General features: G+C 30.3%; 1 protein-coding gene and 1 long non-coding RNA gene across 2 annotated transcripts; both read left to right on the plus strand.

The window, feature by feature from the left end:
* Positions 1-4,205: 4,205 nt before the first annotated feature.
* On the plus strand, positions 4,206-6,215 carry LOC128183023 (uncharacterized). Its single transcript, XR_008243516.1, has 2 exons — positions 4,206-4,310; positions 4,627-6,215. It is a non-coding gene; the product is annotated as an uncharacterized LOC128183023 (long non-coding RNA).
* A 13,286-nt stretch (positions 6,216-19,501) lies between these two features.
* LOC128183718 (uncharacterized) lies at positions 19,502-23,615 on the plus strand. The gene is made up of 4 exons (XM_052852836.1): positions 19,502-19,508; positions 20,146-20,235; positions 21,486-21,566; positions 21,957-23,615. Exons 1-4 carry the CDS (start codon positions 19,502-19,504, stop codon positions 22,766-22,768), a joined length of 990 nt encoding a protein of 329 aa, XP_052708796.1. The 3' UTR covers positions 22,769-23,615.
* Positions 23,616-27,723: the final 4,108 nt, after the last annotated feature.

Genomic DNA, 27,723 nt, shown 5'->3' on the forward strand with positions numbered 1-27,723 from the left:
AAGCTAACAAAATAACGAAACATTTCCTTTATTAAAGGTATGATTACATAAATAAATAAAATTTTAAAAATTAGTTCGTCTTTTTTAAATAAAAAAACTTGTTTGATTTTTTACTGACATTTATGGACATGCTTCTAATCCAATTTATTTTCAGTAACAATATTTGTGAATAGCATTGTTAACTTAATCAAATAAATGATTTCTCAAACTTCTTCCTATTTTTCTGCAAGGAAGAAGTGAAAACTCCCTTATTTTTTTTGGTTTTAATGTATATGTACCATATGTACTTGTATATATATATAAAAAAAACCTTCGTTTTTATACATGCATATACAATATATTAACACAAATTTTCAGTGCCCATGGATAAAATATGTTATGATAAGAACATCATCAACAACCAAAATTACTTATATATTTAAAAAATGGCAGCTCCTGGACATGTGTTCTTATTTTAAAAATAAAAAAAATATTGTTGAAAAATTGTTTTATTTTTATTTTTTTTCTCGACGGACAAATTTTTCAATTTTATTTTTATTTTTTTTCCCTCCTCCTACCCAAATAATTTGAAAAATATTTCGTAAATCTAAAAATAAAAAAATGCTAATGTAATGCATTACTTTCCAAAATCTAGTGTAATGCTGGCATTACATGGCATTACTTTGCATTACTATGCATATTGATGCATGTTCACATTAAAAAATGTGATGAATAAATGAATAGTTGAAATTGAATTTGATTTTATTTTTTTTTAAAGAAGAAAGAAATGATTCTTATTAAGAAAAAAATGTTTTAATTGTGAATGTTTTATTAAAAAAGGTTTTTTTTAATTCATTTTTGAATTGTTTATATTACTAAAGATAACAGCACAATTTCATAACAAATTTTTAGAGTGTTGTTATTAAGAGTTTTTAATCATTTAAACAATTTACTCCAATTAGTTTGTGCACTTCAGTAAGAAATGTGTCAACAACACACTATGCCCCCAGGATAATATAAGTATCAAAACAATCTATTGTTATAAGAAGTGCTTAACACCCCAATTCCCTTCCCTTCACTATGTCACAATAAAATAGGAGACAGACATGCACCTTTAAAAGCAAAATGAATGCACTGTCCATCCATGATGAAAATCAATATCACTTCCAATATTATAACCCATTTGGAAATAATCTTACTTATTTTCTCTCTCTTTCTCTCTCTCTCTCTTTCTTGTATATTAATTACACTGTACATTAGTTTGGACTGATAGAAAAGACAAGATTTATGTATTTAATCTATTATTGCACTTAATATATCCTAAGATAAAGATCGTCAAACAGTATTTTCCAGCCCAAGCTTTGACTGCTCCTACAAACATTTATTTAGTATAGCCCGGAAGATGGATGCATTTAAAAGATGAACCCTTTGAAACTTCGATCATAAGTGCAACAGCAATCTTTTGTCTTAAAGTGTCCTCCGTAAAAAGAAATACGATTAAAATATATTAAGAAATATAACTGGGAAAAATCATGTTTATAAATTAATAAAATTAAGTGTCCAAAATTATAAAGATTTGTGTAATCTGGGGATATATCTATATTTAGCTTTTAAAACCGCAACATAATTTCATAAATTGTTTTTTGTTACGCATGTTATCCTGTGTCTCTATTTCATATCTGATATTGTATCATGCCAAATGTCTATAAATATCATTTTAATTATGTAATATGGTGTTCATATTGCCACAATATGATTATATATTGAGCAAATAAAGAATGACTCTTGTTTATTCATTGAATTTGAACCTAATACTGAGCATGAAGCTGTAGATATGTTAAAGAGTGTTGTATATTTGAAACATTTGCAAAAACTCTTTATTAGCTTTACTTTTTAAAAAAAAAAGTAATGGTAATGGTAATGCATTACTTTACTCATGCAATGGTAATGTAATGCATTACTTCAAGAAAATCAAGTAATGGTAATGGTAATTTAATGCCCAAATTCATGAAGTAATGGTAATGTAACGCATTACTTTACAATGTAATTCGCCCCAAGCCTGATATATATATATAAGAGTTGTAATATCTTTCAGGACGTTTCATTCTTATAACGGAGTAACAATGAGGGATATCGATCCATTTCAAAATTACTAATCGGTTAACCTCAAGGCGTTCTCACCGATAAAACAGATTTAATAGGTCATCATATATACTGATATATCTCAACGATCGCAGCTTTGGAGCATTACCTGTCTCCGATATAACTTGATCAAATATACATGATTCGAACGTTTTAAAAATTGTAATGAAAAATTACATTGAAACGAATAACCTTTCTTCAATATTAGACTTACCAGTTATTGATTCTGTGACCGGTTAGAATCGTTCCGACTGACTAACTGGTTAACCGTTTCAAAATGTTCATCCAGAGTAATAATGAACTTTATTGTAAAAAGGTCATAAAATGATTCTATACTTGCTAGAAAAAGTATGTGCATGGGGGCCAAATACGGATATTAGCAAATCTGTTCTTAAGAGGTCAACGGTCAAAGGTCGGGACAACATGGACAAAATCAAATCGTCCGGGTAACACTTACAAAAAAGAAAGGAAATACACATTTTCATGTCCTTTTTCATATTTTAATCGTACACTTCTTATATATGATATGATTTTATCTAATGCTATCGTTTTTAATGCAAAATTATTTGAAGAAAAAAATCGGAATTCCGTGTTTTGAAATTCTTTTTAGTGTTTCTGCTTGTTCTGTCATTAACCACGAGAATCTTATCACATGTTTCTGTAATTTGTTTTCCCTTTTCTTTAAATTTAAATGTATCAACACTAGATTATACTAGACTAAACGGCATTGACATTATCACACTATATACCATATTTGTTTTTATAATTCAACTAAATATAATATTATCTTTTAAAACGGGTTGTCAGAGTAATTACCATGTGTTACTTGCATTTAAATTAATAAATTCGATTGCTTTATTTTTGTATATAAAAAAATGACAACATCGGTGGTAAAATGTTTACTTGCAGACAATGAATACAGCTTTTATTCATTGAACACTAGAATACTACAATTTATTGAAAACAGAATTGCCGATAAAAGGTGTTCTGTTTAGGTCACATTTGTTTAGTTTTTGGGTCATGAATAGAGTGTTCAACATTAATGCTCCAGCAATTCTTGAAACGCTCCAGCGTATGAAAGAGTATTTGTAAGATGCAGCTGATTTTTTTAGGGGGAGGGGGGGGGGGGGTAATGTTTTGCTAAAAACAAGAGATGTACGACGTCTTTCCTTTGTTTTTCAAAAATACTTTTTTGTAATTTTAAAAAAAATCAGAAATGTCATTTTATCGCCTACATTGAACACAAATCTAGCAATGCTTTCACACCTGGTCACAAAAACTAAATTCATCTATCTAAACAAAAAAATCGCATGATGAAGCTTTGCCAATTAGTCAAATGACTGTATAGCTATGCTTTTTACTCATTTTGCAGTCATCTCTTGACTGCATGACAGATTTTAATACTTTAATTTGTACATCGAATGCTTCTCCTTTTTCCATTTTAAGTCATTAAAACGTACGCATTTAACAACACAAAAAGCGATGACAATTTTTTTATTGTCCAAGATAAATTGATAGAAGTGCAGTTGCAGTTTTAAGAAATCTGCATTGGGCAGCGTTAAGGTTGTTGTGATTGTTTTCATTTGTAAAATAAAGGTTTGACGAATAAACCTAGCTGCAAAGTAGAGAAATCGTAATATAAATTGTTTGTATTAAGTATCGTATTCAAAATGCCTTTCATGCTTATCTCTTTAAGACAAAAATATTCTAAAATAATTGGCTGTAAGTTCTCATCTGTTTGTGACAAATATCAAAATGCGTTAAAAACTGAAATTTGTTTATCTTATAACCCTTGATTAACAAGTTCTACAATATATCGTTGGCATGGATGCTAGCGCGAGGGGGAACATTGATGTTTGGAAAGCCGGACTACCCGGAGAGAACCCACTTGTCCAAGCGAGCGCCTGCCTTTATCCTACCACATACAACCACTGTCGATCCTGGGGATCGAACTCTGGTCGCAGCTTTACTATGTCCCTATGATCTCGAATAAAGCCATATAAGAAAATGTGCATATTTGTTAAGTTAAAAAAATGTATTTTTAGATCATTACGTACTTATCGATAGCCAATCATAACTGTAAACAACTGCGCAATTTAAACGAAGCCATTGCAATTTTTTGCACGACATTTTTGTGGACATCATATTTAGGAGGTGTTTTCATCTTTTCGGACATAACCTAACTAAATGTAAGCATGACTGGTCAAATTATAATGTTTATGTCAGACAATAAGTTACCAAAGACAATCTTGTGTTTAGCATGCATATACATCATGATCAAGATATCTATTCTTGGATATGTTTATATTTATAAGTACATGTAACATTTTAAGTCAGTCTTATCAGGTTCTGTTTGGTGTGATATATATTTGTCTATTTAAGATTTTTGCAAGTAGAATTTAACCCACCAACCCCCTACCCCTCAGACAAAAAAAAAGAAATCAAAACTTCGTACTCACTATCTTGGATGCACGGTGACTAACTCAAATTTTTTTTACATTTCAGATATGTTAAAATTTCAAGAATGGAGACATATGGAATTACACCTTTGATAGATACAACCCAAACCTACCTGTTCACCTACGATGGGAAATTGATTCAATCACTCCCTGATAGATCAGGCTTCATTGTATATAACTCAGAAAATGTTTCAAATGTGGTCAAAAACCCTTTTTATGACGACTCTAATGATAACAAAAATACCGATACATCAATAGGAGTAAATCAGTTGAATTCCAGTTTATCAGTCACATTTTGTAGTAGAAATAATACAAATATAACTAATGGTATATGTGAATTAGACCGAGGTTCATACACGAATTTTACTGAGACCAATGATAGAAATATAGATAGAAACACAACCAGAGATGTAGGTAGACTAGTCTCTAGTTTTCCTGTCATTTCAAATGAAAATGAATTCAATGATATTCATAGAAATAGAAACATAACCATATATGAAGATGTACACAACTATTCTTATTATTTAGATCAATTGGATGTTTATCGTATTTTTGATGAGGCACATATTTCTATTCAGTTGTCCAGATCTGTTGTTCTAGTTGATCATATCGACAATGACTTGGTTGAATTGGAATCAATGGGCAATCCAACAACACGGATGTAATGTATAAATAGTGATTGATGATATAAACAGCCACATCAAATATTAAACAATTTATTTTATATACAATATCTATAAAAATGTTTTTTTTTACTTTATTTTTTTTAAGCTTATTTGTAATGCTAGTATGTATTTGATGTATTAGAACACCTGTGAGTAATGAATCAGCAGAAACTAAACTCTGGTTTGGTTTCTTAAACTGCTGGGGAACGGTGTAATACATTAATTTACATTTATACATTTTCAAATGAAGTATGTAACAATCGATTTACAATTAATTTCTTTAAGACCATTTTTCGGCCAAAATGTTATGTCAAAATGTCGAAATTCCTCAAACAGCCTATTCTTCAGTGAGTATCATTGAATGTTTGCTCTGCCATCTGATGGACAGTTAGGCAGAGCTACATGTAGCACCAGTGATAAAACAGTATGCCATAATCTAAACCTCCCTAAATGTGATATACATTTTATTGATAGCGTGATGAAACTTCCTTGGTATAATGCCTTGAATGTGATTCTATATCAGGATCTCTCTTGATTGTTAACCATGAGCAAGTGACAGTTAAATTCCAAAGTTTCCTCCCAAGATGTCCAGCTGCAGTTTCTTCAATATGTTTTCAAAATATTTTGAACTTTACAACTAGCAACTACAGACAAAAATTTGGACAAAATGTGATGCTCAATTTATTTTAATGACTTTTTAAAGGACTACGTCATAGATAAAGATCAGTGCAAACATGTCATCTTATTTCCATTACGCATGCTTAATATTACTCACATCTTACAATTATTGCTTCGACGTTATGAAACATTATAATTTCTATTGAAGATTAATATTAATTTAAAGTTTACAACTGTATACTTGGAAGTGTTACATGTATTAGGATATTTTTTTCAAGTATGTCTTTGGATTTATCACAGAACTTTGCCTACGTATCCATTTTTATGTCAAGTTACAAGATCCCTCTGCTTTTGTTGTTATTGTTGTTTGTTTTTAGTTAATTTGGAACTATATAAAATGGTGATCCCCGATCTTCTGATTCGGGTTTGTTGACCTTTAATCCTCAGTATTGTTCAATAATTCTAATTTATCAGAATTCTCTTTAGTTCTTACTATAAATTAGCCTTTTATGTAGACAAATTTATAATTTTTTTAGTCATCTAGTGTTAACTTTATGATCAATGTTTTATAGGTGGTTCAACGGATATAAACTACAAACTGGTACAGTGTTAACGGGTTCGAGCTACCAATACACCGGTACATCCTTTTAAACAATAAATTAATCTCCACTTCCTAAATTGTTCCTTTATATCTATTGTGTTTAAAAATGCAAAAACTTTGTAAAATATACCATCAATAAATTTGAATTTCTTTTAATATTATTCTGTTTGATAGGTTTAAAGGACAAATAACATTCTTATCATAAAAAAAATTCTTTGAGACTGAGGATCGAAGATATTAACAAATTATATGTTTTATGTTATTTTTAATATATATGCAGTTCGAAATATTATTGTGTATTTCAAAATTCAAATTAGTGATGTAGTAGGTTATTTGTTGTTAATTGTGTAAATATTATGATTAGGTTTGTTTAATATCCGTGATATTATTCATCATAATGATATGCAAAGTTGACGAAAATAAAAATATTTATAGTAATAGATCCAATATCTGACAATATTCATTATTTGCAAGATAAATTAAGGTCATGAAATATAATAGTTCAGTTTAATGTCATTTTATATCAATTTTTTTTCTCAAAAATATAAATTAAAATCAGTTTTCGGTTTTAATTGTTATTAGTACTTGATTGTCTAATGTAAAGTTATTCATATAATGACGGCTTGTACCCAGAGTCATCAATTGAAACTCATTTATATTATTGTCAAGATGAGACCACTTTTGCTCTTCACCTAGTATTTAAATAAACATATTTGTGTAATCTGGCTTTTTTGATTACTTGTTCAATCAACCATCCCCTATCCACATAATATGGATTTTATTACTCTTTTGACATGTCATTTTATGTTGACATTATATATTGAATTGCTATTCTATGTATATATGCAAAGCAGAACCTTGTATATGCCACCTTGACTTTTAACATTTTAGTTTACAGGGAGATAACCAAGCCATGCTTGTTAGAGCAGTATGAGCTGTACTTTTTAGAATTTTATTTTGCTGGAAAACCTGCTAGAATGATAACTATGCATATAACTAAAACATTTATGATAAATAAGATTTGAAAAAATCATTTATTCTTGTTTAAGGAAATATTTCCCTCTAAGGAATATATAGCAAATCAATTTTTGTACGGGACGGAAATAATTAAATTCTGCTCCAAATAAGGTATCTCAACGACCTTTTCCACAAAAATATCACAGAAATTTAAAAATCAAGATATTTTTGTCATTTTATTAGAAAAGAACATTTTAATAAAAAGAAAATTCAACATGAAAAATGCAGTTCATATTGCTTATTTGAATAATTCTGAGAATGTGACACTCTCCTACATTATTATCATTTTATAATTTTCAAATTTAACAAAACTTGACTAAAGGATATGTTTGACAAAATTTTTGGGATGGAAGGTAAAAATAAATAAAGCTATTAGAAGACATCACAAGTTAGAGGTGCATGTATCAGTATCCCAAACTATCTTTTCATGTTTTAAATCCAAGCCGCAAGACGATCGCATTAAAAATAAATTATACTAAAACAGTTGGTTTCACTTATAGACCAACTAAACTCCAATCGAAACAAAAACATGTAGAATACACATTCTTTTGATGAATGTAGGTCAAATCAGGGTAGGTCTCTGAGCTATTTTTGTTAAATAAAAACACAAAGACGGCCTGCTTTCAATACTACAACCGAGGTAAGACGAGGAAAGCAATGCAGTCCATGTGCCATGAATGCATTTCAATCACAACGACTCAGAAGATGAATTCACATGTTTGAATCAAGATGTCTTCAATAAAATTTGCGGTTTTGTTTGTTTTGTTTTTTGTTTTTTTTGTATTGAAAATTACACAAAACCTACATGCATAGGTTTTAATCATTATTTGCAAGTATAACAAACGGTGAATTCCAAATATATATCGTTCTGGTTTTATATATCGATAGGTTGTTTACGTTCGTGATTAAACACTGTCACTTTGACAGAGATGCAAACAATTTCGTCAACACTTCCATCCCTAAGAAGCAGGTCGGATATAAGCCTCAGATCATCACAATTTTAAGAGAGAAACAAGAGGCCCATGGGGCCACATCCCTCACCTGAGCAACAATGGGCGTTCAAAAGATATTGTGCCATATGGCCCTCGGTAGAATAACCAAAAAAAATATTGTAAAGTATTCGAATTTTACACTTTTGTTTACATACACGTAATCTTTGACATTGTACCTACATGAAATACTGTTTTTACACAGAATAAGAAAATCCTACGCAAGATATAGCACTAAATATTTGGTAGGGGTACACTGTTATATAACTTGTAATTCCCTGTATTTTCATTCTGCCCCCCTCCCCCACTTAATAAAGCGATCAAAATGTATGAGAGCATATAGGTACATTTTCTTCCTCAACTACTTACTAGTTATTGTATTTTTTTAAAAATATGATAGTTATTGTATTTTATCAAAAAACTCCTACATGTACATGTATATATGTGAAGAAGAAAATTGCACATCAATGCTCTCAATTTCTCAAATTAAAAATATTCAACAATTTAATTTGTCTTCTCCTTATAATTAAATGACTGTTGTTTACCTCGCGTAAACTTGTGACTTTTATAACTTTACTCACACGTGATTGATGAATGCACTGGAATGAAAAATGTTGTCACGTGACATGTTAAAGAGCTATAAAAATCAATGTAACCGTATTGACAGGCACATCACTCTAATTTACTATGGCCTATGCACCCATTATTTTCATTTTTATTCAAAAATAACAAATGGCTACAAACCAGGATAATTTACCCGCTGTTATATTTTCTTAGGAATAGCGATAATTCTTTTATCCCCTCAACAGAAATGTGTCAGAACTATGGAAACTGTTTTAACAATGTCATTTTTATTTACTCACATTTCACATTATTCATTGTATAAAGAGGGAGCCCCAGAGAGTAGTTATATACAGCATATCATTCTTTAATTTTTTGTGTACAAGTTTTTAACATACTCTAATTCATATAGAATTTCTAATGATCAACCAAAATTTCAGCGTCAATCGTAGAATTATAAGCAAGATGAGCTCAAAATTTTGTTAGATTTGAGTCATATTTTGTTCACATGAGTTTATTACATTCAGCTTAAGATTTTTAACTTGGTATTTCCTATTCGGCATTTAAAATGGAAAAAAATGAATGGCCTCAGATCTGTGTACAAACATACATGTAGAATTGTGAGCAAATCTCTGTATCTTGCTTATAATTCGAAGCTTAACACTCAAATATGGTAAGAAACTAGAAATTGTAAACAATTAAACACAAGAAACATGCACTATAACAAATAAAGAACACAATTTATTTTACAAAATGAATCATATACATGTATATACCTACATATTTCCGTCAGCGATATTAAACTCTATTTAAGCTGAATAAACTCGAGAAAATGCCGAACATCTCAACAAAACATATTGCATTATTCTACCATTACGCAAAAGATGATACCGAATTACCGATAGCCTGAATGAATTGCATTTTAGTTCTTTCTTAATACATCAGATGTTGCTTAATTAGCGTAGGTAAACAGTAAACTGTTTGATTTACCGAAGTTTCTGTTTGATTTGATACGTAAAAATCAGGAAATACAAGCGACAGTTCCCAGGTTAACGCAAAGCATAAATGAAAACGAAACGAACATCACAACAAGCTAACACACCGTCATATGTGAAAACTCTCAACGCATTGAAATATTAAGCCTCAATTTACTTCACAAAATCGGCACCAATGTATTTTGCATGTTTCAAAGATTCCCTTCGTACACGAACTGTTGCACAACAACCAAATTCATCATTGTCAGATCGACCCGTTTATCATATAGTATCATGGCTGCTTAAAACAAAGAACCTAGTTTTAGAATTATGGAATACGAGTCTTGGTGAAATGGGTAAGCAAACCCGGGCCGGGGCAAAATAAAAGCCGGGGCAGATCGGCAATCGTCAATTCCAATTACGCATTATTTTGCAGCAATATTTACATCGAATACAAATATACTGGTCAGTAAATATCTTGAAATTTCAAGGATAATATCCATCAGAGCTAGCTTTTGTTGGTTTTCAAAGGTTGATAAAATAAAAATAATAACTAAAATATTAAATTGTGGTGTTTAAAGTATAAACGTTTATTCATAACCATCAAAAATAGTATAAAAGGAAAGCATAGTAAATTAAAATAGTAACATTAAAAGAAATGGCTTAATGGCTTATATAATCGATGTACTAAAAATCTTTGTTTAGAATATAATCTAATTTTAATTTTCGGTTTTTATGGTTATTTATACCTGGTTTTCTATTATGATGTCATTTTATATATTTCTTCTTATTGCTTAATAACTTGAATAATAAAAAGCAACCCATTATCATTTTAACTGACGATAATGTATGTATTCAAAAATTGAAAAAAGAAGATCAAAATATATCTTTTTTATCTTACCATTGTTTAAATGTATTTGTTTTGATCGGACATTCATAGACGTATTAATTCATGCCATCATTATCGTTTTGATTTTACTTATGCTATTCAGAATAATGTCAATATATATATATATATAGAGAGAGAGAGAGAGAGAGAGAGAGAGAGAGAGAGAGAGAGAGAGAGAGAGAGAGATTTTTTTATCACACCGTTACTCTGTAATTGTTGACTATTTGATAAATATTTCTTTTCTGTTAATTTATATGGTTTCCCACTTGATATGACATGATACCACTATATCAGTTCTATGATTATTATACGTTATTTAATCGGCGGTTGAATAAACAATTTGAAAGTAAAAGTTTTAAATTTTGAATTGCATTTGTTTCTCTTGAGTTGGATTAGAAATTTTCAAAAAGGAGAAGAATTAAAATATTTTAAACGTTACATTAGTACTATTTAAAAAATGGAAGGATATTAACGCTGTCCTTAATTTAAAACGTGAATACGAAGGTGGCACATATACAAATGACAATGTTTACCATTCTGCAAACTTCAGGTTATTGACATACTTATGCCAGTAATACTGTATCTGAGATGCATCAATCTATCAAGTAGGACGTGTCTTAGTAAACGTATAATGGACTTGTATCCCAGGAACCTTAATTAAAGAGCATTCAAGCAACAGTCTTCTATATCACATGTTTGACAAAAACATGTTGTTCATATATTATTAATTAATTTGTTAAACCCTTGCAAAGATTATGAACGGAAAGCAAATAATTTGAATTTATGCAATTCCAAGGAGCATAACTCTGTCAAACATTGCAAGATCATATCCAACACATATTTTGTCAAAGATATTCTGATGATAATTAAGTATACATAATTTCTATTCTGTATGTGCAACATATGCAAAGAAAATGAACCGAATATGTTGAAGGGCTGTCCGACCGATCGACAGAGAGACTGACCGACCGATCGACAGACAAACAGCAACACAAATTGCCCTTCCTTCGTCTAAAGGGGTATGCATATTTTAAACAAAATAGTCTGCAGAAAAAAATCAATAATGAGGAACTCAGTGAGAATTTTAAATTTATAACAGAATCTTGTCGAGAAGAATATGAATATTGTGTTGTCTCCAATTAAAAACATATGTCTGTATATTTCAAAAGTAATTAACTGATCATGATAAATATTTAAAAAACCTATTCATTTTACACAGTTAAAATACCCTTTGCAAGTTTATTTATAACTCTGTGGTTTTTTCCACCCATTTTCAGAAAGCCGCAGGAAAAAAACCTTTAACAAAACGGGGTCAACTGTTTTCAATAGAATTTCTCTCTGGTTTCGTTTTCTCATTAGTTTTTTTTTGTCACGTGTGTTTTAAAAACCTTCTTACTGCAGTGAACTATGTACAGTAATATCGAACATTTGATGTGGTTGCTTCCAACCAAAATCTTTCACTTTTAGTCAAGTCTTTCTAGATCATTTACTTACCGACACTAGCAACCTTTAATTTACTTTTCAATGGATTTCAGCCACTGTCCAATGATATAATGATATAAAAACGATATTTAGATATCTTTATAATAAGCCAATGAAAATGTTATGGAATGCAGAATGTTTATTGAATTAATATAATCCATTTGCAAGGAACACGGCGGGATAATGAGGTAAGTGTATGATTTAGTTTATATCATGTTTATACATTACATATTTATAATGTATAGACTGTGACTGTTTGTACAAGCATAATAGATTTTTTTTTGTCTCAGATAGAAATGTCCAAAGTAGACAAGATTAATTTTTGTATGCTATTACAACAAGTAAATAGCGCATATGTCATGAGCGTGTTAACAAAATGGAGCTATTTTGTTTCGTTCCCCATATTCGGAGTTATTCAGCCTGCATATTATGCATCGATTGTAAACCAACAATTTTCAGATCGCTTTGAACACAAATTTACACAGGTTTACTTTTCAATTGCCAAACCATTTTAAGCAAATCTGCGTTATTAATTATACCTGGTTTAATGAGCGGACAAATCTGCATTAGGGGCAAAATCACGTGTACCGTGTGACGTTGTTAATTTAATGACTATACTTTGAAAATCATTTTAAACAAATTATATGTTGCTAGTATTTTCCTTTTAATATGAAATATGATACCGAAAGTCTTTAATCGAAAACAATCCTTTATCTTTATGTGAAAGAAAACCAACTTTTAAAAGCAATCGGAAAAAGACCGGAATCTCACATAGGATACAACCTGTTGACTCAGATAACCAATTCAGAGTGTATTTTTTTACTTCAACAGATTGTATCCTGTGTGATTCCTCTCTTTTTCCGATACTGTAGACCGTAATCTTAAACTGGAGGGTTTTCACAATCGAGAGGCAACAACTTCCCTTTTGTCCCTAATCCTCTCCCATCTACATATTCTTATAACACCTTTCTTGTCCAAAGTGGACAACGGACAAGATGGATTGGATCGGCAATATATCATTTTTTTAATTGTTTGATACATGGAAAAAATACATAAATGAATTCAAACATTTAGTTAAATGCACCATAGCTCTTTAACGCAGTTGAAACCGTTTCCTCCTAATGCTGTCTTCTAACCATAACTCTGGTGTATTTATTGATGATTTCTTCTCTCAGATTTCCTAATGAATGACTTTTACAGTCTTTCTGGTATCAACTTCAACAAAAGTTGTCTTTTTATTATTTCTGTCCCAGCAATTTTTACCTTCATTTTACTCTAAGATTTTGTGACTTCTTTTTACGAATGCTAACATGTTGTGCATGAATCGTTTTGAATTGAAAAGTGACACTGTTAAATTGCATTCTATTTATAGTCGTGCATTGGTCATCACTTGTAAATGAATTGTTTATGTCACATTGATTTTTGCAGAGTATCTTATTTGTAGTTTCAGTGTTTTATAAAAGCTTATGCCATACAACTTAATAAATTAAAAAATAAGAAGACATACGCTCTGAAACTCTAATACACATTTGTAATGGCCAATATTTATGTAAAAGCTAAATTATGAAGTTTGAACAGAATGCAAAAATCTAGAAATGACGTCGCTAACGTGTGACTACTATCCTCACTTCTTACTCGATACAATATATTATCTTCAGAAACAATCATCTTTAAGCATTAACATGTTTAGATCTGATTTAAAAGAGTAAGTATTTCGCATATGTGACATAACATTAAGATCAACACGTATAATGAATAATAAATTTGTAACATCTGCTAGACAAATTGATCAGGCTAGTCCGTGAAATTGATACCGATACACGAAGAGATTTAAGGCATCCAAGCTCCCATTTAATTAGAATATCTACGCCTATCATGCCGGTTAAAAAATATATATTGATGTTTCCAGGTTATGAAATCTTTGATATATTTATATCTCTCAAACGATCCCGCAGAAACGCAGTTACAATATCTAAATGTATATCAATTAACGGACCGCCTTATGGCGGACCTATATATCCATCTATATTATTTGAGACAGGAAAATCCAAAATCAGTGAAATGAATCCGTCTTTGCAGTTGAAATAGAGTGAAATTCCAAAGAATTGTACATTGTATAAAATAAAGACAAAAAGACATAAACATCAAACATTGGAAATAACGTGTTCTAAATCAAATGTCCAAAGGAAAATGCAAAACAGGAACAGATCAAACATGCACTTTATATAAACATAAAAGGCAGGATCAGATGCAATGTTTGGGTGTCGCCATTCTCTGCTGACAGGTCCTACAATAAATTATCTACCAGCAAGGCATTTGAAAAGCTCGCAAATTTTGGTAAACAAACCAAAAAAATAACCATAAAGCTCTCTCTCTCTCTCTCTCTCTCTCTCTCTCTCTCTCTCTCTCTCTCTCTGTTTCTCACAGGCATTAAACGATAACCTATTTAAAGGGCTTTAGGATATCAATTATACAATCTTACCTAGCTGACTCCACTTTAAGCCACTGAGCACCGATCAAAACAAAAACAAGCAGGAAACACATTCTTGTGTTGAATATAGGTCAAAATAGTATAGAACTCAAACATATTTATTAAAGCAAACCCAAAGACGCCTTGCTTTTCATGATACATAAGGGGTAAGACGAGAAAATCAATTCAAACAATGTGTGCCGAATGCATTAATATTTAAGGACTCGGATAGTTTATACTTAAGCCATGCCAATAAAGAAGCGTCAATTCTCTTATTTCATCTCATGGCCCTTTATGTAAATCTGTAAATGAATGTGGCATATTTAAAGTTTTGCCTTAAATGTCATTCATACGAAAGCTATGACTATGCAAAGATATGTGGCGTTTCTGATATTGGTTACAAAATGTTCGGATTATATGTATAATTCAAAAGAAACAGTTCTATCCAAGACTAGATCAGTATTAATATTGTCAACAGCTTTACTCGATACCATCTATTTCTAAAAACAAATACTGTTATGCTTAAAATTAGATGTAAGCCTCAAACTGTCCATTCTGTGGGAGAAAAAAAAATAATATTAGCGGCCTCACAACCCTTAATTAGATCTGTCTTTCACAGAATGGACAGGTTTTTTTCTTTATACCTTAACGTAGTAATTTTTATAAGGATTGTCATACATTATTTATAATCAAACCTCACCAAGTTGGTTTTCAAAGGTGTTCAGATCATTAATGTGGTCTGTACATTATCTATTCATTCATTTCGGCACGAAATAAGATAAAAGGAAGGCATAGGAAAATTGTAATATCAAAAGATATGGTTAATGTTATCGTTTTACCTAGCAATGTTTTTAGAGTATAAGTTCTCGGTTTTTATGGTTATTTATACTTGTTTGTCTATAATGTAGTTATTCATAAATTATGTTTTCGTATCTCATCAACTGCCCTCAAATATACGCATTATAATCACGCTGAGGGCACTGGTACTTAGAAGAGCGTTTACTCTTGATATTAAAGTACTTGTCGAGTTAATCTTTGACTCTCCAAGTATATGGACCTATATAACTTATTTCGGGGGTAAATTTTATATTATGGTATTCTAAATCTTGTAAATGGCACTATGATTTTTAAAAATACAAAAATAGTACCTAACAAAAAAAAAATACTTTTGAACCATTTTTATGCGGGGGTCAATGTTTCGGGTTGCCAAAATGTTCCTGGCTCGTGGGGACATTATTTCGTTGGTAGCAAGTTCGAGATAATTTTCATAAAATTTTAACAAATACTTGTGTGTACGTTCGTGGGGATGTAAATTCGTGTGCAAGGGTTAACCACGAAAGCCACGAACATTGCCCCCCACGAACAATGATGATTCCACAGTATTGAACATTCTGAAAAATATCATCCCAGAAATCAAGTTCTGATAATTTTTGGTTAGATTCTTTTATTAAACTTTGATTCAACACATTCTTTTTAATATCTTTTTTATACGTGGATCCCATACAGATATTGAGTCATTATATAATTTGTGATACTAGCTTTTTGTTGTTGGGGCGAGGGTTTGTTTTTGCTTTTCTGTGATCTTTCTTGAAGAAATATTGCCTATTTGTGATTAATTTTAGCTCCCATTAGTATAACTAAAATTTACTTCGATATGATATGACATTTCGAAAGTCGCATATGAAAGTGTTTAATGAATTTTGCAAAAAACATTGTGGTAACATATTGTTGGGTGGTTGCCTGGTAGTCCCATTTATCAAAAACTGTACAATTTTGTGTACAAGCTCACTTGACTGAATTTCGAAAGTCATAGAATTAAGGCCTATTATTTAGAGTATAACATTCTAAAAATACTAATATATGAATCAGCCTTGAACGTTAAAGGAGTGTCGTATGTTGGTCAAATTATCAATGATATACCCCAAACTATGCATGCACATAAACTATCTGATGATAAGTCTGCAAGGAAATGATAGGTCTACCAATTTAAAATTTACCAAAATGTACAGTTTTTAAATTAAAATCAAAATTTCTCCATACTAACCATATAACATGTACAATATAATATACTGTGTAACAAGTTCTTACGTTATTGACCTACTTACGTTATTAAATTGCATAAGTGGTCAGAATCCTGATCAAAAAATTGAATTTCCTACCTCTCCGCTTATGATACAACTTCAAAATTATCAGTGATGGTCAAAATTAACATCCACAAAAGATATAGAATAAAAACTGTTGATCAATAATAATACATGTCTACATATCTTTCAATTGAGTAAATGAACTTTGGTTAATAACAAAATTATGTATGGATTGTATTGTTTCAACAGATGCGTCTCTACATGAACCATTGACTATTTGTATGTTGAAAAAGAGAATAAGATAGATTCTATGAAAATAAAATGTGTACCACATTGACCATTACTGATAAACTTTCGTTTCGTATTATTGGTTGGACCTCGACCACTAATGAAACGAATACACATTTTTTTCATATCCATCTACCTATAAATATTATGGTGAAAATGAGTCTCAAATAGATTTTTCGATCGGTTTCGTCTTTGTCTCATTATTTAAGTTTAATGTGTGATATTGCATTGGTGCTTTTTCCACACGGAGTTTTTTCAACAGCGGTTGAAGTCCAATTATAAAGCAATACCATACATTACGCCTAATTTAATTAAAATAATATTATATCAATAACGGTCAATGATTTTTACCAATGCCTTGATGTAAACTTATAAAAATACATATTAAAAGGTGTGCCTTCTAAGTTTATGCAAAGATAAATATAGCATTTTAGCTCAACTTTCCTGCAAAATTCGACCCAGGGGCCAGGGTATCCCAAAAAATATATCTAAATGTGTTCCTTTGAACATAACCTATCAAATATCTTTGATTTTTTAGGGAAGCCCGGTTAGAAGCAGGCCGGTTCTAAAGGATATCTAGGCCAAAAACCATGCAGAATCATACCATTTTACTGAGAATAAGCTTTGTTCGCCAACTTTGAAGATTAATAATGAAATTGCAAGATCAATATGACAGTTTCAAAATGCAAATTCGAAAAACTTAAAAATACGTACAATAGAGAATAACAAAACAAAAATTGATTTTCAAAAGTGATTTATTTTTCGGGAAATCCATCTCCCTTATAGGTAAAATCAAATTTTACTTGCAATAGATCCTTTGTGCGATTACTCAGCAAAAAGTGACCCCTGGACTAAATTCTGTGGACGAGTTCAAAGTTTTATCGTATAAGTATCTATGACAAATGTTTAAAAATCTTCTTGAACTACACTGCTTGAATTTGTCAGACAACTGCGTAAGCATCCTCAAATAGTGTGAATTCTAAATTATAAAAGCCATAATTTAACTCTTCATCTAATACTGGGGCCCCAGAGGAAGTTCACAGTTTTACATAGAAATATAGAGGGGAAATGTTTAAAAATCTTCTAGAGAACTACGATGCTTCAATTTGAGAGATTACTTTGCAAGCATCCTTTAATATTGTAGATTCTAAATCAATAAAGCTGTAAGTATCGGATTAATACTGAGGCCCCAATAGGGGTCCAAAGTTTAAGGGAAATATATACATGAAAAATGATTTAAAATCTTCTTATTCTCGAGAACTACAATGCTACAGTTTGTGAGATTACTATGTAAGGATCCTCAAATAGTGTAAATCATAAATTGTTAAAGCCAACCATAAACCAAAAAACCAATACCGGGGCCTCAGAAAATACACATACTACATGTTTTGATATAATAAAGACATCTTTAGGCATGCTTACTATGGTGTTTTAGAACAAATTCTAAAACATATCATAAGCCGAGCCTTTTAAAGGTCGTCACTCTGCTTCTGAGTAGATATATGGGCTTATTATTCTGATTGAAAAGTCTGTAATAATAAGATATAAAATATTTATATTCTAAAAACAATATATATTTGAATATATACATGCAAGATAGGGTACGTTTAATTTCTATAAGGAGTTTTGTGGCGGATCATTCAACTCCATCTCTTCTGATATTTTTTACAGACAGCCGAAATCACAGTTTAAATACCGTAAGCGAGGTTTTTTAACCTCGTGTATTCTTTACCATTTTTAGAAAACCGTGTGAATTCCTTTTTAAAAATTAGGTCAACAGTTTTCCATGAAAGTCCATTCTAGTATTGTTTTCTATTTAGTATTTTTTTGTTTTGTTTATGTTGTTGATTATGATATTTTTTATTGAAGAAGGTGGGGGGGGGGGGGGTCATTCGTTGTTTAAAACGTTTGCTAAATACTGTACAATCATATGCACCTTTTTATCGTACAAACTAATTTATATTAACTATCGTAAAGCTTTATTTTCAACTAATCGATTATTCAGTTCTTATTATCAGAATTTCCTGTCGCGGTGAAAAAAATTTAGTCAAAATTAATGAATTATTGACTGAATATGCACCACAATTGTTTGATCAAGTCATCTTTAATATATTATATCTCTCAAACTTTTTTTTTCTATTTTCTTGGTAATCAGCCAAAAACAGATTTTCAATGAGATACTTTCACGTGTACTAACTATATTTAGATAATGACATAATAAAAAATAAGCCAATGAAAAATTAGTTTGTGCAGACGTCAAAAACGTCATTAATAACAAAACAAATGGACGGTAAGGATGTTAGTTTGGTTTTAGTTTATTTGCATTAAAATTAGTAAAATAAATATAAATGTGTAATTAAAGAGCAACCTTTATTTGAAATGACTTGTAATAAGTCAAGGTGATATAGACTTTCAAACTATCACCTTATGTAAATAAAGTTGTTAAACATTTAAGTTTTTAAACTACTGCGCAGTTAGAAATAAATAAAGACTTCTGTAATACGAGGACACTTGTAGATTCTATTATATATTATTTATAGTAGCTTGGATCAAGTGTAACACTCACGAAACAGCATTAAGTCTATTCGAGGCGTTTCTGTTTCAAACTACCAAGTCCAATTTCAATACTTACAACGTAAATGTTAGTCGTGTCAGTATGTAATTGTTTTTTGGATAAGTATTGCCGTACTATCTCTCGATAGCTTGGTAACGTTAAGAAATGCTCCTTTGGTTTAACAAACGACAAAAACGTTATTTAGTACACTCTTTATAAATTCTGAGAGGATGTGTGTAAGATTGTTTACTTTATTCATCCTCAATTGTGTTGATTCTATTTTTTCCCGTCTCAAACAGGTCACAAAACCCCACCTACATTGCAGTGACAGACTAACATTATTTGGCGTTAAGAAATTAATTCTTTATTGCAGATTTACCAGAGTCTGGCACAGTTGCATCAAGAGACCAACCTGACAATGACACTCCATCCAGAAAGGATGACCAAACCAATACTACAAATAGTATGTTATCTTATACTTGTAATTGTACGAGTTATAATCATACTGATTGTGTTGTAAAAAATATGACTACAGCTACATTGGCTGGTCAATGCACAGAGCATTGAAACAAATAGTAATTTATCTGATACTTTTACATGTATTTAGTAGACCAATTAACTTGCAATTTATATTTTATGTTCAGCAATATTGGCTACTCGATCAAATAATGAGCAAAATATGGTTACAAATAGTATTCAATATTATAATTCTACAGAAAGCAATCAATAATACTCTTTTGTTATAAATGTTACTACAACGGCATTGGCTGGTCAATATAGTAGCGACCAGACCCAACCTAACACCAGAGTAAACGCTAGCTAAACAACCGGTTTAATTTTTGGGTTTACTCTGGGTTTACTTTTTAAAATTTGGGTCCACTCGGGGTTTACTTTGGGTTTACTTTGAAATTGCTTTTGAGGTCAACTTTACACACTGGAGTGTGAAGCACACTAGTATTTTATCTTACCATCCTACTGCCGGTAATTCCTACCCTTTGTATAATCCGAATACATAGCGTCTGTTTTCAGGGGTATACTTCTGACTGGGTTGACTCTCTGTGTCCACTCTGGGTTTACTTTAGGTTTACTCTGGGTCCACTCTAGTAAACTCGAAGTAAACCCAGAGTAAACCTAGGATTTAGTCGGGGTTTACTTTCTGTTAGGTTGGGTCTGATCGGTATTGTATAATGGGCAAAGCATTGATACAAATTGTATTCATTTTGATAATTTTACAAGTGATAATCATTCAAATTATTATTTCACTAAATTTACGATTGCAGTTACTATTATTAATGACATTACCATCATGAATGAAAATATAATTTTTATAATCATTTTATTATATTATTATTAAAACCCTTTTTATCATTTTGCAAGTCAAAATCACAAAACTTTGCTACAAATCGGATTCATTCTAATAATTCTTCAAGAAGCAAGCATTCAAATAATGGACAAAGCATTGTTATAAATAGTATTCAATCTAATAATTTTACAAGTGATAATTACATGAATGATCTTGTGATAAATATCACAATAGCAACATTAGCTGTTCAATTTGATACCATTTGGCAAATCATTAATACAGATAGTATACAACATCTTAATTTGTGTTGATTCTACTTGTCTGTCTCAAACAGGCCCCGGTCCTCAAGCCACATTTCAGTGACAGACTATCATCCTGTGACGTAAATAAACTTTGATTCTTTTTTGCAGATTCGTCAGAGCCTGGCATAATTGCACTAAGAAACCAACCTGACCATAATACTACATTCAGAAACGATGACCAAACCACTGGTACAAACAGTAATTTACCTTATACCTGTAATTGTACAAGTTATAATCATAATGATTGTGTTGTAAATAATATTACTGCAGCTACATTGGCTGGTCATAATATTGGGCAGAGATGGTCAAAATAATGGACAAAGTATTGTAATAAGTAGTATTCAATCTTATAATATTATAAGTGATAATCAAATAAATGATCTTGTGATAAATATCACAATAGCAACATTAGCTGTTCAAAATGATGCCATTTGGCAAGTTATTACTACAGATAGCATTCAACATCTTTATGTGTGTTGATTCTATTTGTCTGTGTCAAACAGGTCCGGATCCTCCAGCAACATTGCAGTGACAGACTAACATTATGTGGCGTTAAGAAACTTTAACTCTTTTTTGCAGATTCATCAAGGCCTGGCACAGTTACTACATCAACATTGGCTGGTCAATATAATGGAGAACGGATTTATTTAATTAGAATTCAATTTGATAATTTTACAAGTGATAATCATTCAAATTGTCTTTTTACTCAAATTACAGTTGCAATTACTATTATTAATGATATTATCGTCATTAATAATAATATTATTTTAATAGTCATATTATTACATTATTATGATTATTATTTCAATCATTATTTATATTTTGGAAGTCAAAATAATGGGCAAAGCATTGCTGCATATCAGATTCAATCTAATAATTCAAGACGCAATCATTCGAATTATCTAGTTATGAATATAGCAATAGCAACATTTGCAGGCCAAAATAATGGACAAAGCATTGTTATAAATAGTATTCAATCTAATAATTTTTTAGGTGATAATCAAATGAATGATCATATGATAAATATCACAATAGGAACATTAGCTGTTCAAACTGATGCCATTTGGCAAATTATTAATACACATTTAAATTTTGGTCATTTTTTAAGTAATACAATACCAACATTAATTATTGAAACTAATGGGCGAAATATTGCTACAAATAGTATTCATGATCAATCCAATAACTTCATAAATACCGAAAATACAAGAGCAGGACCCATTCATTTGTCTCGGACTATCATTCCAGATGATCCCGAATCAGATCATTTGATTAATGAAAATACTGAAAATTATTACAATAATGATAACACTCAAAGCTTAGATGACATAGATGAAATAGGATTAGGAGTAATTTTAAATATACGAGTGGAGGATGTGGATTTTTCCTAAATTTAATAAAATCAAACATTTTACTAGAGTACCTGTAAACTTCCTTTTTGAGAATTCAAAGCAAAATTATATAAATATTTAATGTTATTTATTAATCATAATCATAATAAATAGGAAGATAAGTTATAATTATGAATACTTAAATCAAATTTTCAAGAAGTACCTTTTATGTTCATGTATATAATTTGAGAAAAGGTTGATGAATTAGATAAGAAATTCATGCATAAATTGTGCATGCAAAATAATGATTTATTCAATGATGATGTGTATTGTAAAATTTAGCATCTGGAAAGTGATACAAGTATAAAATTTGTAAATTAATGGTTATTTTTTAAGAAAATAAAATGAATTTATATGTAATAAGAGTACACTACCCTGGAAAGGTCTAACCAAGATTTCATTGAACTGGAAAGAGCGTACATAAACACAGATCGCTTGAGTAAGGTTTAATGAAAGGTAGACAACTCTTGAATGAAAATAATAAGTTTATGTATTATATGTATACATGTATAATATTTATTATAATAAAATCATAAATCACTTTAATCGATATTGATGAAATTATGTTTAGAAAAATAAAAAAAATGTTGATTAATTCAAGTTAATGTAAAAATTGTTGTGAGTAATATTAATATACCAAGTAAGGCTCACTTTTTAGTGTGGAATTTCTGTTTTACATGCTAAGTTTATATTACTGTTTTTTTAGGTTATAAGTAATTATATTTAATGAAAAAAGCAATGTGTTGATTTAATGAGAATATAAAAAGTATATATATACAATCATTCATTTTTCTACACTTTCTTACTTTAAAAATATTCTAATATTTGTTGTTCAGGCTTTGTGTTATTTTACTGTTTGATTACTAATTGGGTTTTATGAATTTTTGATTGCCTTTTTATTGAAAATTGCTGTTATAAGTAATAAATACAAATATTGTGTTACTTTTTTATGATTTCGATGATTTGAATGTACTTAATGTACTTGAAAACAATTCTTATCGTCTCATTGAATACGACAATAGTCAGAGAAAGTAACTTCGGTGATGGAGATCTATGACTTGAAAGAACATAGATGGTATTTGAACCTGTACCACATTTGAGAAAGACAAAAGTACTGACTCTGATATAATTTTGTATCAGGCTGCTAGTGGCTAGCAGCCAGTAACAGTAGCCACTAAGCCTGTGGAAGCTTGCAGCCAATAAGGAAAATTATCAAAGTACAGAGAGTACTTGAAGAGAAAATTATAGTTTACTTTATTATCGACATATTTTAATCAATATCAAAATGATTAATGCTCAGTAATTTGTACGAGCATTGACGACTTCGGAGGCAATAAACCCGCTTGGATAAAAGCTATAAATGCGTCTTTGCTAAATAGAAATGAAATCAATATTGGCATGTGTCTATACGGGTCATAAAATAATGAAAATAATGTAATGCTAAGTGTGGTCTCATATATAAGAATGTAAAAACTAAAGGCATCATATAAATTGATATGCAAGCGTATTATGATATATAATACATGATAAATAAAAGTAAATTCAAAGGCACGCAGCAATATTCTAACCAAAACACACATAAACTTTGTCAATTAAAAGCGAACGTTTGAAATGAAATCTTTTGATAAAAATTCAATAATTACTTTACATTTAATGAGCCCCATCCCCATTAAAATTAAACAAACACATTATCTAACAAACACAACAGAAGACACATACAAAAAACCCAAGCTAATCCAGTGTGGCAAGATACTTTGTTTACATCGAAGTTGAACATGTGCATGTTTAAAAATATATATCCACGGGTCTTTTTACTTGCCGGAAACAACATCAATCGCGAATTTAAAAAAAACCATTGTATTATTACAAAAATGAAACAATAACATACCCAACATTGTAATTTTATTCTCATAAAAAATTAGCATTTATCGCAGTCAAAATCGGCAAAAATCCTCAAGTGAAATAGGGATTTTTTGTCTCAGACATGTTTTGACGTGAAACTTCATTTTTTAGCATTTCACAATGATATAGGAATGAAAGGTAGGTCATTGTTTCTTTTATCTTTGAAGTGTGCATCCAACGAATACCAGGGCAGTGTATGAAGATTAACTAGAGAACCTTAAGAGGTATTCATTTTTAGCATTAGAAGCCTCCTATGACCCCTACAAGGGTCCATTTAGCTCACCCGAACTTTGTCATATTTTTTGTATTTCATAATTATATAGGGTCAAGAGTCAAAAGGTGGGCCATTATTTCTTTCAACTTTGAAGTGTGCATCAAACGAATATCACTGCAGTGTAGAGTACCTTATATGGAGCTATTATTTCCCGGTCTCAAATTTGGGCTCTAAGGGTAACACCAAGCGGCTCCCAGGGGTTCAGGCTCATTTAAGGACTTTACATCTGATTTTGAGTGTGATCACGAGAACTTGGAAACAGGTAGAAAACTTCAAAAGGTATTCATAATAGACGAATGCCAGGGCAGTGTAACGGACCTATTGGGCTATTATTTTCCAGTCTCAAATTTGGGCCCTAGGGGTAACAACAAGTAGCTCCTAGGGGTTCGGGCTCATTTTTAGGGCTTGACTTGAGTGAGTCGTATTTTTCCCTCTTTTATAAAAACAAATATTATATTAAAGAAACATGTACATCATATATTAAATATAGTCATTCACAATAATTTCCTAAGTTAGTAAACATACTATTATTAGATCTAAATTTCTTCACATATTTTAAAATATCATTTTGTAAACAAAGATTATATTTTAATTTTTGTATAAGGTTTCTTTCTGACATAATTTCATTATCAAATCTACATTTCATTTTATATTTGTAAATTGTAAACCATACAAAAGATATCAGATTGTTTAACATAACTTTATGAATATTATTATCTTTATAAAAACCTAGGAGACGCAAATTTGTGAGACGCAAAAAAGTCCCTACTCGTTTCCATATTTTGTTTACCATTTTACAACTAAATAACAAATGCTGTGTATCTTCGACTGATTTGCATACACCACATAGTGGAAATACATTCTCATTCCACTTGCTTACTGCCAAATTATTGTTTACAATACAATGTAGTAACTTATAGTTTAATTCTGCAATATTGTTTTCAAACATTTGTTTAATTTTAGCATTATAAATTTTTTCCTAGTTAAAATCTATTGTTTCAAGATCAAAAAGCTTTTCACATATTGATTCATGCGATGAATACAGAAATTTTGTATCAAAAATGTTTTTAACATAAAGAATACCATCTTTTATCCAATTTATAAAACAAAAAATCTGTCCTTTATATTTAAACAATGAATTACACCATATACATTCTGTCAGAATTTTATCTCTTATTAAATTACAATATTTCATCTCTTTTTTACATAAATAAAAAGTAGAGAAGACTTCACAATAAAAAAACAGGCAAACGTAGTATTTTACAAATTTTGGTATCTATCATTTTGATAATTTCAAATACGGATATTTTCATTTTGTGTAACATGTCATTCAAGCTATCATGTGTTACACTACATTTATTTGCTTTAGCAGCTAAAATTTTACTTTCGATATCCACAATATTGATCCCTCCTTTTTCAATCAGTGAATTTCTTTTTATTCTATCTCTTTTTTTCCAAATAAAGTTAAATATCATCTTTGAAACATTTTTGAAATATTCTGACTTTGTGTTTTGAAGAATAAATGCATTATTTACCAATTTTGAAATTGCTAATGTATTAATTATAAAATTGTACATTTTCTGAAGATTGTTAAATTTCGTTTTTTCCACGCACTTAAGATTCTAGACAAATTTTCTAGTTTACTCGTCCAATTTTTGTTATAACATTCTTCCTGATCATGACTAAGATAGATTCCAAGGGATTTGATACTCTTAATATCAATATCAGTTTCGTTTTCATATGTCTTAATAAATTTGCCGGTTAATATACACTCAGTTTTTTCAATATTTAAATTCCGACCAGCTACTTTAATGAATTGTTGTATAGTCTCTAGTGCATTTTTTAAAGAATTTGGTTCTTTTACCATATTTGTGCAATCATCCGCATGTTGTACTATTTTGTATTCTCTATCAATATTTTCATTGAATTTAAGTCCATGTATCTCATGATTTTTCATTATTTGAATTGCTAGAATTTCCACTACGAAAATAAACAATAGAGCAGACACAGGACAACATTGTCTTATTCCTCTTTTCATATCACAAGATTTTGTAATACTCAAAAGTCTAATATAAAGCGCGCATTTTCGCCAATATATCTTCCGTTTCGATATGCACTTTGTTCACGGCGGATAACCCTGTTTGTGCCTTCCTCAATATGTTTATTAGAGAGGCATAGTATGTATGTTTTATTTCTTCCCAAAAATATTTATAAAATTCTACTGGTAGACCATCTTGTCCAGGAGATTTATTTTCTTTTCTTTTATATAGAGCTTTTTGACATTCTTCCATATACGGAGTTTTCCTTATCACAATTTTCCTGTTTTTCGATTGTTAATGTTTGACATTGAATATCCGACAGATAGGTATCAATATCATTATCTGATTATGTTTATTAGCATATAACGAATTGTAAAAAGTATTTAGGCATTTCCTTATATTATCATTATCTCTATGAACTGTGTCATTCTCATCACGAATCTGATTAATATCATTAATAGACTGATGATTCTTTTCTAGATTATAGAAGTACGATGTGCTTTTTTCGCCTTTTTCTATTCATGTAGCCCTTGACCTAATATATGCCCCTTTGCATTTTTCTGTATAGTACATATCAATTTCTCTCTCTGGAAGACGTTTATAATTCATATTTATTTCATTGGAGGGTTTTAACTCAATTAACTTAATGTGTGCTTCATTAAAATTTACACAGTTTTTTTTAAGTATAGCAATCCTTTTTGAATAATATAAAATGAAATCTTTCACCAACATTTTAAGAT

This window comes from Crassostrea angulata, chromosome 5, assembly GCF_025612915.1.
Source record: "Crassostrea angulata isolate pt1a10 chromosome 5, ASM2561291v2, whole genome shotgun sequence".
NCBI classification, from domain to species: domain Eukaryota; kingdom Metazoa; phylum Mollusca; class Bivalvia; order Ostreida; family Ostreidae; genus Magallana; species Magallana angulata.

Excerpts from the sequence above, each read along its gene's own strand:
- LOC128183718 (XM_052852836.1), top strand. Across the intron at positions 20,236-21,485 it reads CCAAACCAATACTACAAATA|ATTCGTCAGAGCCTGGCATA; the intron begins GTATGTTATCTT and ends TCTTTTTTGCAG. Across the intron at positions 21,567-21,956 it reads AAACGATGACCAAACCACTG|ATTCATCAAGGCCTGGCACA; the intron begins GTACAAACAGTA and ends TCTTTTTTGCAG.